General features: G+C 29.7%; 3 protein-coding genes and 1 long non-coding RNA gene across 6 annotated transcripts in view; 3 read left to right on the forward strand and 1 right to left on the reverse strand.

Moving 5' to 3' along the window:
* The first annotated feature begins 256 nt into the window (after window positions 1-256).
* LOC119687433 lies at window positions 257-1199 on the forward strand. Its single transcript, XM_038101746.1, has 2 exons — window positions 257-327; window positions 382-1199. The coding sequence occupies exons 1-2, from the start codon at window positions 313-315 to the stop codon at window positions 832-834; spliced, it is 468 nt and encodes a 155-aa protein (XP_037957674.1). The 5' UTR covers window positions 257-312; the 3' UTR covers window positions 835-1199.
* Window positions 1200-1868: 669 nt separating this feature from the next.
* On the reverse strand, window positions 1869-2636 carry LOC119687434. Its single transcript, XM_038101747.1, has 2 exons — window positions 2306-2636; window positions 1869-2219 (listed from the first exon to the last, which is right to left on the reverse strand). Exons 1-2 carry the CDS (start codon window positions 2459-2461, stop codon window positions 1905-1907), a joined length of 471 nt encoding a protein of 156 aa, XP_037957675.1. The 5' UTR covers window positions 2462-2636; the 3' UTR covers window positions 1869-1904.
* Window positions 2637-3207: 571 nt separating this feature from the next.
* LOC119687435 lies at window positions 3208-4321 on the forward strand. Its single transcript, XM_038101748.1, has 2 exons — window positions 3208-3887; window positions 3973-4321. Exons 1-2 carry the CDS (start codon window positions 3732-3734, stop codon window positions 4285-4287), a joined length of 471 nt encoding a protein of 156 aa, XP_037957676.1. The 5' UTR covers window positions 3208-3731; the 3' UTR covers window positions 4288-4321.
* A 2731-nt stretch (window positions 4322-7052) lies between these two features.
* The window catches only part of LOC119687436, a 48099-nt gene continuing 42264 nt past the window's right edge, over window positions 7053-12887 (forward strand). Inside the window, exons 1-2 of one of the 3 annotated variants that reach the window (XR_005253165.1) lie at window positions 7053-7169; window positions 7504-8594. This is a non-coding gene — a long non-coding RNA (uncharacterized LOC119687436). Of the gene's footprint in view, window positions 7170-7259; window positions 7351-7503; window positions 8595-12887 lie in introns of those variants that run through there. The other 2 variants (XR_005253164.1, XR_005253166.1) reach the window with 2 other exon arrangements.

Here is a 12887-nt window from a genome sequence, read left to right on the forward strand (position 1 = left end):
CCAATTCACCAACACTTTTGTGTGTTCAGTAATCGTCAAAATAAAAAAAGCTTTCATATCAGAGAAATAATCTGGACTGAAGCTACTAAAAATTGAGAGAATTAGGCAAATAAAATACATTAATAATTATTACCGACTGGTTACACACCCATCGTATATGTACAAGTATTCAAATATTTTTCAGAGAAACTTAGTAACTGAAGTTAATTTTATTAAATTTCAATTTATATTTCATAAAATATAATTATTAAATTTTCAAAAAAAATAGTTATCAAATTTCCACAAAACATATTAAAATTTCTGTATTTCAAGATGGATACGCCTAAGGTAAATTCTTAAAGTTCTTTTAAAAAATACATCAAAACTAAATATAAATTTCAGAAAACTAGGAATTTCAGAAAAATAATAGAAGCCCTAGCCAAGGGAGACATATCAACTATTCTTGAGTACTCATCACCGGAAATGGATGAAGCCTTGCCCGATACGGCATTCGTTGTGAATTTAAAAGATTATGAATCTGATTTCGTTCTTGATTCAAGGTCATTTTGCTATGGCCCACCTGCCTCAAGGGCGGCAGGTCAGCCCAAACCAGTTACAAATTCGATACCGGTGGAAGGAACTCAACAGTCGCGTGAAGTTTTAGATGATGATTTAAATTTAGATCTCTTGTTTCACACTGATTCAGAAGTCCAAGCACTTGCAGAAAAGAACCCAGGAGGAAGTACACAGAAGAGTTCACTAAAAACAAAAGGAAGATCAACCGGTCTATATTTAAAACGGTCAGTTGCGGAGTGTTACGAGGAGGCCACACTTGGCGACATTTTGTGGGAGTAGTTCAACTACGGATATACAGCTGAAGTTTGAAAATTCTTATTTACTTTGAACTTTAAAAAAACTATTAAAAAACGTGTTTTAGTGGGGACATCTTTTCGAAATATGGACACAAAAAATAGAAAAATTTAAAAACAATCACAATGTCTTCACCTATAAGAATTGGAACATAAAGTCGAATGATTTGGGTTTTTTGTATTAATCTACACTAACAACGCAAAGAAGTGAAGGTGATACCATATATTTCACTATCAGAAACTTCAGAAAAGGCGGTTTTTGCACTAGAACTATTATTTCCCTATTAAAAATTAAAAGTTTTTGTTTGAAATTGAAATATATTTTGTATTACATTTTAAAACGGACGTTTCTAAGTGAAATTTAGAAGTGGTTTCATCTTTTTATTTAGTACGCTATTATGCAATTAAAAACGTAGTACTGCAATATGAAGAATGACAGGAAGGAAAGGAATAACATCTAGTAAAGTATCTTTCTGCAAGAAATATATATGGTAGTTACATCATTCTCGAGTATGATGAAACGATATAGTTTTTAGTAAAAATAACTACGATAATATAATGCTACTGGCTGCGTTATTATAGGCTTTGAAAGAAGTTCAAAATTTGAAAGTTTTTTGCAAATTATAATACTGTTGATTGGATCAAAATCGTTGTAAAATATACATGGCAATTGCCTATTACAGTATATCTGTAAGTTAAATATCGAAGACACCACACATTTCATTTTCAAGTTTGTAGGGAAAACGTTTCCTATGGCGCACCTTTCCTTTCTACTTAAATGCGCCAGAGAGCTTTTCTATAACTATACATTTTGCACCTTGTCCGCGTTGCCAATGCGTTACCCCCAGTGCTGCATACATAGGTTACTTATATATTCTTTACTGCTCATAAGTTCTAAAATTGCAGATACGATGCCTCCTTTATCTTTATTTTTCTCTCTCTCTCGCTCTATCTTTCTCTTTTTGAGTTTATTACAGAAACAAAACAAAAACAATTGAATATTGTTTTTTTGTTTTTGTATTTTTTCTTAAGTTTTTAAAAATTGCTAATCTTATTTCAATCACACAAGTAATAAAATTGCAAGCTCCGGCCCATCTTCCAAATTAAGTCATCATATTCATCATCGGAGTCTTCATCTTCCTCTTCCTCTTCCACTTCGGCTTGGACTTGGGCTTCATCTTCATATCCTTCAATAACTAAGAATATTTCATCAAGTTGATGCATATCCGGCTCTTCTTCTCTCAATGCACCGGGATGTTGTTGAATATATTGTGCTATGAGATACACAAGTAATTGCTCTAATCTAACCAAATCAGCTTCTGCATTCAGATCTCGTAACCCAATCCAATCCCAAACACCTGTTTCAAACAACTAAAGAAAAAAGTTTTCTTATTAAACACTATAATTAATGTCGATTTGTTCCGTTAATATATACTTTCGTATATATACGCACTTACCCATTTCAAAAGCCATTGAAAGAACTTTTTTGTATATACAAACAGTATCTCAGCGCCAAAATAAAAAATAACTGCAATGCATAACTCCATACATAAATAGTGGGTACCAAAACTCTCCTCGGACATCATATCCGGCATATAGATTGTTGATGACATCTTTAAAGTTGGTTGCTTAAATACTTCGGTATTTTAATATCTTACGTTTATGCAGAACTGTCAGTACTTCAATTAATTATTTATTGACTATGATCAGTTTTTTTCAATTGTCAAATTATCAAGGTCTACTTTTCTGCATTTAACTGAATGTGACACTATTTGGATGGGTAAGATAATTCAAAATTTGTCTACGTCTACGTTTAACATAGCAATGTAAAACTTCATTTCATGAACAATTTCAATTTTATTATTCTTTGTCATTAGCTTTCGAGAATATCTGTTTAAAATAAATAATTGCATATTTGGGACATGTGAAAAAACTATCCAATATCTGTAACTTCAATTTGACACAGACACAGGACACACGTTATCCCTGTGGATAAATCGGAACAAAATGGAAACATTTTTTTGACCGTACGATATTTATGTAACAATTTAATGGATTGTGATAAACGGCCACATCTCAGGCTCTGTAAATGATAGAGACTTAAGATTTTTGCGTTTTAAAGATAATTGATCAAACTTTCAAAAAATGTGAAAAACATTTTTTATATTTAAGTATTTATATTAACCGTTAAATTTAAACAACAAAAACTTTTTCCAAATATGTAGCGAAAATTTTTATTTTTTATAATTTACAGATTCAGTTTTAAATTTTACCGAGAAATAAATATTTTCAGGACGACATTATTTTTTAAAAATGTGTCTACAATATCAATTCTCAAAACCTCATAGGTCCATATCTCCTAGGAAAAAATTTCAAAACTTTTTCCCGAGATATAGGTCTCCTTATTTTATGAGAGGACCTCATAACCCAAATCGAAGCTGATGAGGTGATTTTAAATTAAATATAAATATCGTACGGTCAAAAAAATGTTTCCATTTTGTTCCGATTTATCCACAGGCATAACGTGTGTCCTGTGTCTGTGTCAAATTGAAGTTACAGATATTGGATAGTTTTTTCACATGTCCCAAATATGCAATTATTTATTTTAAACAGATATTCTCGAAAGCTAATGACAATGAATAAAAAAATTGAAATTATTCATGAAATGAAGTTTCACATTGCTATGTTAAACGTAGACAAATTTTGAATTATGTCACCCATCCAAATAGTGTCACATTCAGTTAAATGCAGAAAAGTAGACCTTGATAATTTGACAATTGAAAAAACTGATCATAGTCAATAAATAATTAATTGAAGTACTGACAGTTCTGCATAAACGTAAGATATTAAAATACCGAAGTATTTAAGCAACAAACTTTAAAGATGTCATCAACAATCTATATGCCGGATATGATGTCCGAGGAGAGTTTTGGTACCCACTATTTATGTATGGAGTTATGCATTGCAGTTATTTTTTATTTTGGCGCTGAGATACTGTTTGTATATACAAAAAAGTTCTTTCAATGGCTTTTGAAATGGGTAAGTGCGTATATATACGAAAGTATATATTAACGGACAAATCGACATTAATTATAGTGTTTAATAAGAAAACTTTTTTCTTTAGTTGTTTGAAACAGGTGTTTGGGATTGGATTGGGTTACGAGATCTGAATGCAGAAGCTGATTTGGTTAGATTAGAGCAATTACTTGTGTATCTAATAGCACAATATATTCAACAACATCCCGGTGCATTGAGAGAAGAAGAGGCGGGTATGCATCAACTTGATGAAATATTCTTAGTTATTGAAGGACATGAAGATGAAGCCCAAGTCCAAGTCGAAGTGGAAGAGGAAGAGGAAGATGAAGACTCCGATGATGAATATGATGACTTAATTTGGAAGATGGGCCGGAGCTTGCAATTTTATTACTTGTGTGATTGAAATAAGATTAGCAATTTTTAAAAACTTAAGAAAAAATACAAAAACAAAAAAACAATATTCAATTGTTTTTGTTTTGTTTCTGTAATAAACTCAAAAAAAGAAAGAGAGAGCGAGAGAGAGAGAGAGAGAGAGAGAAAAATAAAGATAACGGAGGCATCATATCTGCAATTTTAGAACTTATGAGCATTAAAGAATATATAAGTTACCTATGTATGCAGCACTGGGGGTAACGCATTGGCAACGCGGACAATGTGCAAAATGTATAGTTATAGAAAAGCTGTCCGGCGCATTTAAGTAGAAAGGAAAGGTGCGCCATAGGGAACATTTTTCCCACAAACTTGAAAATGAAATGTGTGGTGTCTTCGATATTTAACTTACAGATATACTGTAATAGGCAATTGCCATGTATATTTTACAACGATTTTGATCGAATCAACAGTCTTATAATTTGCCAAAGTTTAGTCAATTTATAAAAGTTTTGCATCCAAAAAAATTTCAAATACTTGAACTTCTTTCAAAACCTATAATAATGCAGCCAGTAGCATTATATTATCGTAGTTATTATTACTGAAAACTATATCGTTATACTCGAGAATGGTGTAACTATATATTTCTTGCAAGAAGATACTTTACTCGATGTCATTCCTTTCCTTCCTATCATTCTTCATATTGCAATACTACTTATTTATTGCATCATAGTATAGGCACAAGCCCGCTCAATTATTGAAAGTATAAGTATTTGTCCTGTATATAATCGATGCCAAAATCATTCCACCTTAGTTTCATTGCCAAGATTCCCTTTCGGCATTCTTTATGTTGAATCACTTCGTACAAACTAATTTGAAAATGTGAGACACAAGCTCTCCTAATCTATTGCCTTCTACTTAGTGATATCAAAAACATTCAGTATTATATTCTATGCCAAGATCTGCTCTTAAAATTATTCACATTTAACCGCTACCTTTTAGTCCTCTTCACAATATGGGGACACATATCCTCTCAGTTCTTTGCTTACAACCTTAATAATGCCAAAATCATTCTATCTCTGATTTCTCTCTGTAACAACATTGCTACACTGGTCATAAAAAATAGAAATACTTCAATCTACTCCAAACACTATTTCCGCAACTACTCTACCCCCTTCATTAGCTAAAACCTACTTAATTGGTTTACTTATTCGACATGCTTTCCGGCTTAGAACTACTTAACTTCAGACAAATATTAAGCGCTGAACTGAAAATATGTTGTCCTTTTTATGTCGGCGACGGTTATCTCTTTTGAAGTCCATTCCCTCGCTGTCATTTTAAGGGATTAAAATCCCACGTAGTCGCTTTTTACGCCTTCCACTTTTTGTTAAAATGAGTGAGAAAGAGCTCTGAAGCTTGTACTAGAGAAATCAATGTATCTCTATTTTAATTCGTTGGACTTGTGTTTCAAAATAAACCTGCAGTTTAACATATAAGCTCGTTCTTATTTAAATGCTTTGGTTAGTGTAACTAATTAAAATAAAAAGTGGCAAAAAACCTGGTACTTGAGCATTGAAAGATTGTGCAGCCTTTGCTACTTGTGGTAAAACACGATTAGTCATCGCTTCTAATTTGACAGTCACTAGTTCTAAACCTGACACTTGCAGTCAAAACAAATTATATGTGGACTATAAACTAATTAAAAAGAAATTCAAATATTTCTTAAGACCACTGATGATGAGTACTTGACAATGCTCGAAACAGTGTTATATGGTCAGCCAAATTTCAAAATTAATTAAATTTTTGTGCTTGTCGTTTCTTTGCTATTCGAAACCCTATAAATTTTAAAAAATAATCTTCTTTGTGATTATCAGAAAGCGTGGCTCTTTCTGCAAAACTAATTAACTTAAAAAATCTTTATAATTGTAATAATAATGTATAATAAATGTATTAAAATATTTATTTTGCTAGTTTCCCTGAAGATGGCCATAGAGAGATAGCTGAAATATCGGAATTATATATTAATAACATATAACTTCTTTAAATATAAATAAAATATTATAGTTTATATTTTGTAATTAATTTGACCAAGTCGACTGCTCAAAGAATGTATTATTACAACCATTTGCACATTTTCTGAATCAGATCCATAGACAGAGAATTGCTTGGGCGGGATTAACTGAGAGGGCTTGTGCCTATACTATGATGCAGGTAAAAAAAGTAGTACTGCAACAAGAAGAATTTCAGGAAGAAATGGAACGACATCGAATAAGGTATCAACTTGCAAGAAATATAGTTACACCATTCTCGAGTATGATGAAGCGATACAGTTTTCAGTAATAACATCTACGTTAATATAATGCTACTAAAAATTTAACTGCAAAATAGAAACAAATGATTGATTCAAAATATATATTTATTTTGCTTCCATCCCTCAGCACCTCTTATGCTTACGCTCCTGTTTGGAATAGATATTCGACGAATACCTGGGTTAAATCGATTGTAATGCCTTTACTAGTCTAATCAATTAAATTAATGTAGTTGTAACACTGTTATTAACAGTGTTCATGCTTGCGTCTTTCCAGTAGACATTACAGCGCACGCACTTGCTGTAGTAGCGAAACTCACCACACATTTTTAACATAACCAGAGAGTAGCAATGAGTTTGTATTGTTTTGTTTTCTTCTATTTTAAATTTCTTCTTTGTTTTTGTTTTTCATGCATAAAATGTGTGTGCGCGCTGTTTACTAACAGCAATAACAAAACCTGCAACAGCAAAGCCAACAGCAGCAAAGAAATTGATGGACAAGAAAACTTCATTCAGTTCCGGACGTAAATCGCTGCTGTGCGGTTGTAAAGTACGGAGAATTCAATAAGAGGAAGTGTTTCATTTTCGGTGTCATAAAGATAAATAAAGTCAGTTTTTATTCAAATTCAAATAGCAATTGGTACTGGTGTTTTGTTTTGTTTTGTTTGTAAATGCAAAATATTAACAAAACGGTTAAAAGAATTTTGAAGTTTATTCGTGTCAATATTTAATTAAACAAATTTTTGTTTTAAGAAAATTAAAAATTTTTCGTGGTGTAGAAAATTTAAAGTAAGTGCAATATAGTCCCAATAAAATATCAAATTAAATTCAAACAAAACAAAAAAAAGACTGAAATACTATTAAGTATTTTTTCAAAAATTAAAAATATTTTTTTTTTTCTACTTGTGTTCTTATTAAAAAAAATTTAATTTTTATAAGCAGCGAATTGCAGTCATTGCAGCCGCCATAAGCAAATAAAAGGAAAATCATAACAAAGCAAGCCAACGTCTGCTGCTTTCACATCCTTTTGGCATCCTTGCTTGCTTGCTTGCTTGGTTGCCTGCCTGCTTCATTGCTTGGCAAAAAAATAAAAAAAAAACATAAGCGGTGTTTGCTTTTTACTTTTTGAAACTGCTTCACATTGTTTTTTGCTTCATTTTTTTGTTTTTTCGAATGTTTTGGCAATCGAGACTTTACCTACCACTCGTATGCAGTGAACAGTAAAAACAGCATAAAACCAGCATAACATAAAAAAGAAGTGAAAAATAAAAATATTTTTTTGTTTGTTTGTTTGTTTGAAGCAGAAATCCTGCAAGTCTACCAAATCTTCTTGCCATTATTGCATTTCTACTTGCTGCTTTGCGTTCGTTCATTTTAAAGCAGTACAGTGAAAACAGTTAAAACAAACAACAACAACAACGTTAACATCGGAGTCGAAATCGGCATTGGCATCGACATCGACATCGACGTCAGCTTGACAATTTGTAACTATAACTGCAGTAACGGCATTGGCAGCATCAGTATTAATTGCAACAACAACAACAACAACAACAGTAATAGTAGCAGTGACTGTGACAATAACAGTGGCAGTGACAGTGGCAATAATTTTGATTTTGATTTTGATTCTTGTTACGACTGACCACCACAAGTGTTAAAAGCAACAACAAAAGCGGTGCAGTTGTCACGCGGAAAAAAGTTAATAAATAATCAAAAAAAAAAAAATAAATAAAAGAAAGTAAAAGTTTAAATATTAAACAGAAAATTATTCATTTTCATAGTTTTGTTGTTAACACAAGTTGAAGAAAAAGTGTGCAGTGTTTGTAAAAAAATTTTTTGTCAATAATAAATACAACAAATTTTTGATAATTACACATAGCAAAGGTGTAAATATACATGAAAAAAGTTTTTTTTGCATATAAAAAATTTATTGAGCCCGCAGCAACAAAGTTTCAAGTTGATAAATTTAAACAAAAAAAAACAAAAAACACAAAAATTATATAAAAATCGACGACAATAAATTGGCCATAATAAATGTGAGTAAATTTTTTAAAAATGTATTTTGCAATATTTTTTTATCAATCAATTTAGTGTTAGTTAAGTGATTAGACTGAACTCCTCAGAAAGTCTTGCTACCGCACATGGTCATGCAATGTGAGGGACTGGAACTTTCACGACTTGTTGACTTTTGCTCCGTGGTTAATAAAATGTATTAAAAACTAAGGAACTAATTAAATTCCCTGAATTTTAATATGTCCAAAAGAACTTTCCCAAAAAAGTGATGATGATAGACTTGGTTTCTTCTTTTTTTTTTATTATTAGGAAAGAGAACTACTACCTACATAAATATTTGTCCAAAATATAACTTTTCATAAAAAGTAATTATAATTATAATTTTTTCATTTTTCATTTAATTTTTTTATTAATCAATTTAGTGTTAGTTAAGTGATTAGACTGAACTCCTCAGAAAGTCTTGCTACCGCACATGGTCATGCAATGTGAGGGACTGGGACTTTCACAACTTGTTGACTTTTGCTCCGTGGTTAATAAAATGTATTAAAAACTAAGGAAGAAATTAAATTCCCTGAATTTTAATATGTCCAAAAGAACTTTCCCAAAAAAGTGATGATGATAGACTTGGTTTCTTCTTTTTGTTTTATTATTAGGGAAGAGAACTACAAACGTATATGTATTTGTCCAAAATATAACTTTTCATAAAAAGTAATTATAAATATCATTTTTTATATTTAATTTTTTTTTTTTTTGTTATTTTATTTTTTCTTTGCTAAAGCCATAATAACATATTAGTAACATTTTAGTCCAAAACAAAGCTTTCCTAAAAAGTGAGAATATATATAGATTTTCATTTTCATTTTTTATAAAGTTAGACTCTACATATTTTACCAAAAAAAACTTTTTTAAAAAGTGAAAATACATATTTCTCTTTCATTTTCATTTTTTATAGAGTCTACATATTTGTTCAAAAAAGAAATTTCCCAGAAAATGAAAACTGAGATTATTTTTCCCTTTTCATTGGGAAGACTATATATTTGTCTAAAAAAGGGTTTTTCTAAAAAAGGGTTTTGCTGAAAATGAAGTATGGATTTTATTTTTTATTTGATTTTGTTTTTGATAACAGAAAACTATATATTTATCCAAAAAAAACCTTTATTTAAAAATGAAAATATATTTTTTTTCACTTTTTATAAAGGAAGACTTTACATATTTATTCAAAAAAGAAGGTTCCTGAAAAGTGAAAACTAATTTAATACCATATATTCAGTCATATATTTTTTGATAAAAAAAAAGACTATATAGGCTTTTCTAAAAATTTGCTTTTTTTTCTAAGTTAGAATAGATTTTATTTATTCTTTTTTTTTTTATTAAAGGACACTCTAGCCATTTGTTCAAATTTCTTAAAAGTGATAATAGAAGTGATCTGTGTTTTGTCATACATATGTGAGGATTATAAATAGAAATTTGTTAATGTAATGATAATCTATTAAGAAAAGTAAAGGTGGTTAAGTGAAAAAATATTTTTCTTATTTAAACATGAAGTAATTACAATCTGCTTACTACCAATATTACTGATCATTGTTTAATAGATTAACATACAAGATACAGTGTTCATAGCAGAGAATAAGCTATAGCATATTTAATATGTCACAATTAAAGATTTATTTTTTGAGATATTTGCAGAACTGATCATAATGAACTTATAAATTTAGTAAAACTTATAATATTAATCATAAAGAGCAAACAGTTTGCCATGGATGATAAGATAAGTCTTTCAATAGTTTCAAAATAGTTCCTAAGCTCATGTTCATCTTTGTTTAAAAATGTCAATAACAACTAAGTAATAAATCGCCAAAAACACAGACTAAGAAACTGACATGCCTATGTATATCTGAAACTTTTAATTATTAGAAACTTGCCTTTGTTGAGAAAGTAAATTGCCTTCATATAGTCAAATTGTAGACCGACGTGCTTGACTTTAGGCCTATGTGGCTATTGGCTATATTAAATGATGTGTGTTCAAAAATTTCTCTAAGAGAGCATTGTGCCATATATCATACTTATACTTTATGTTTGTATATAATATAAAATATATCATAAATTATATTATTCATTTACATATTTAAGTGAAAGATATCTTTCACTTAAAAATACTATTTTCAAGACAATTTTTATTTGCATGCCTTACATTATCCCTGATTTCATACGACAGGTATCAAGCCCTACGCACAAACTAAATTTAAAGCTCTGTGAATAGTGAATAGTGCATAACTATCCAGTAATACAACATAAATGTTTTACGAAAACCTCGACTGAACATGTCCAAGGTTGCACTCATTGCAATTCAAGACGTTGTCGTGCGTATTCGGTCCCAAAGTTTATGTGTCTCCAATAAAGTAAATTCCGTATATCTACAAATGAAGAGATTTTGAAAAATTTAAAAAGAATTTGTTTGTGACTTAAAACCATATGTACTAATAATACCATTGTACTCATCACAACTTTCTGTAAAAATTATATGTTAATAATTAAAATAGTTTTTTATGCAAAATATGCATAAATATGGATTGTTAAAAATTTTGAAAAACTTTGGTAAAAAAAAACTGACAGAATTGAAACGTTAAATTTTTCGTATCTTGCAGGTACGTACTATGCCACTACTCTGTGGACTAAAAGCTAAAAACTTGTTGCCTGATTTTATTATTAGTTCTTATAGATAAATCTCAAAAAATATAATTTTTGGAGTTTTTCAATTATGATGAGTCCATTGATAAAATTGTAAAAGCATTATTTCTAGAATTCACCCTACGAAAAAAAGCAAAAAGTTCGTTCAGAAGCGAAAACCTGTACCTTAAGAGAACAATCTAATCGCTAGTTCCTAAGAGGTTTTAAATAGATGTATATTTCACTACGTCTGTCGTCTAAAAATAGTTCAAATTGCTACAGAGATAACTGCTTATTTTTTAAGAGTCAAAGTCCTGTGCATTTACGTAAACTGATATCATTATAGACAGTTCTTATAAAATGCCTAAAATGCCTAAAATCCACTATAACTGTTTCAATAATTTTACAATAGATTTGATATATAATTCCTCCGACCATGATTATAGCGGTACCAAAACTAACTGTACACATTTAGGCATAAGACTCTCTTTGATACAATAATTTTACAATAGACATGATCATTTCTAAGGACTCGATTTATTTTATTATATCTGTCTACTGTCAATTAAGAAATCATATTGTATTAAGATGATAGTATATAGAATAGTAAAAATTTAGATAAGCCTATACTAGATCTAAGCAGAATCTTAGAACCGTAGGCGAAGCTTCATGATATTCACAACTGCAATTAAATTATCAAACATATTATATAAAATATATAAAATTTTTATCCTTATATACCTTTTCTGTAATTTAAGTTAAATTTCTGATCATATTTCTTTGATTCGAAAAAAACAACTGGATCATATTTGCCATTCCTTCAACTTAAATATAATTTCTTTTTAAATTGATTTGATTTCTTTCCAGTGACAGAAATCGATTTCTATTTTAATTTTTTTTCAATATCTATTTAATTTTTTCAATTCGATTTCTCTCTTAATCCGTTGGATTTCTCTCTAAATCGATTTTTTAGCTTAGGTTAGGTTATGCCGATCTCTAGGAATCCGCTTAGGCCTATAGGTTCATTGTGTTACCGTATTATTAAAAACTTATTGTTTTTTTTTAAATCGATTCGATTTATTTCTGAGTCAATTTGATTTCTTTCTAAATCATTTTACTTTCTTTCTTAATTAATTGAATTTGCTTCACAATCGATTTTATTTCTTTCTAAATCAATTTAATATCATTTAAAATCACTTCGATTATTAAATCTTTCAACTTCTTTTTATACCGATCGGATTTCCTTCTAAATCGAATTGGTCCCTTTCTGTATCGATTCAATTTCTTTCTGAATCAAAATAAATTTTTTCTGAAGCGATACTAATGTTCGATTCTATTAATTTTTTTAACGATTCGTTTGATTTTTTAATCGATGTGATTTCTTTAAATATATTTTTCTGAATCGTTTCGAATTCCTGCTACATCAAAATGATTTATTTTTGAAGCGATTCGATCTATTTCTGAATCGATTAGTTTTTTTTCCAAATCGATTCGATTTGTTTCTCAGTCAATTACGTTTCTCTCTAAATCGATTTGATTTGTTTCGTTTCGATTTTCGATTCGATTTTTTTCTGATTCAATTCAATGTCCCTTTAAACCGAATTGATTTCTCTCTAAATCAATATTATTTTCATTTTTAGGCTGTTTTA

The sequence above is a fragment of the Teleopsis dalmanni genome, chromosome X, assembly GCF_002237135.1.
Source record: "Teleopsis dalmanni isolate 2A chromosome X, ASM223713v2, whole genome shotgun sequence".
NCBI lineage: Eukaryota > Metazoa > Arthropoda > Insecta > Diptera > Diopsidae > Teleopsis > Teleopsis dalmanni.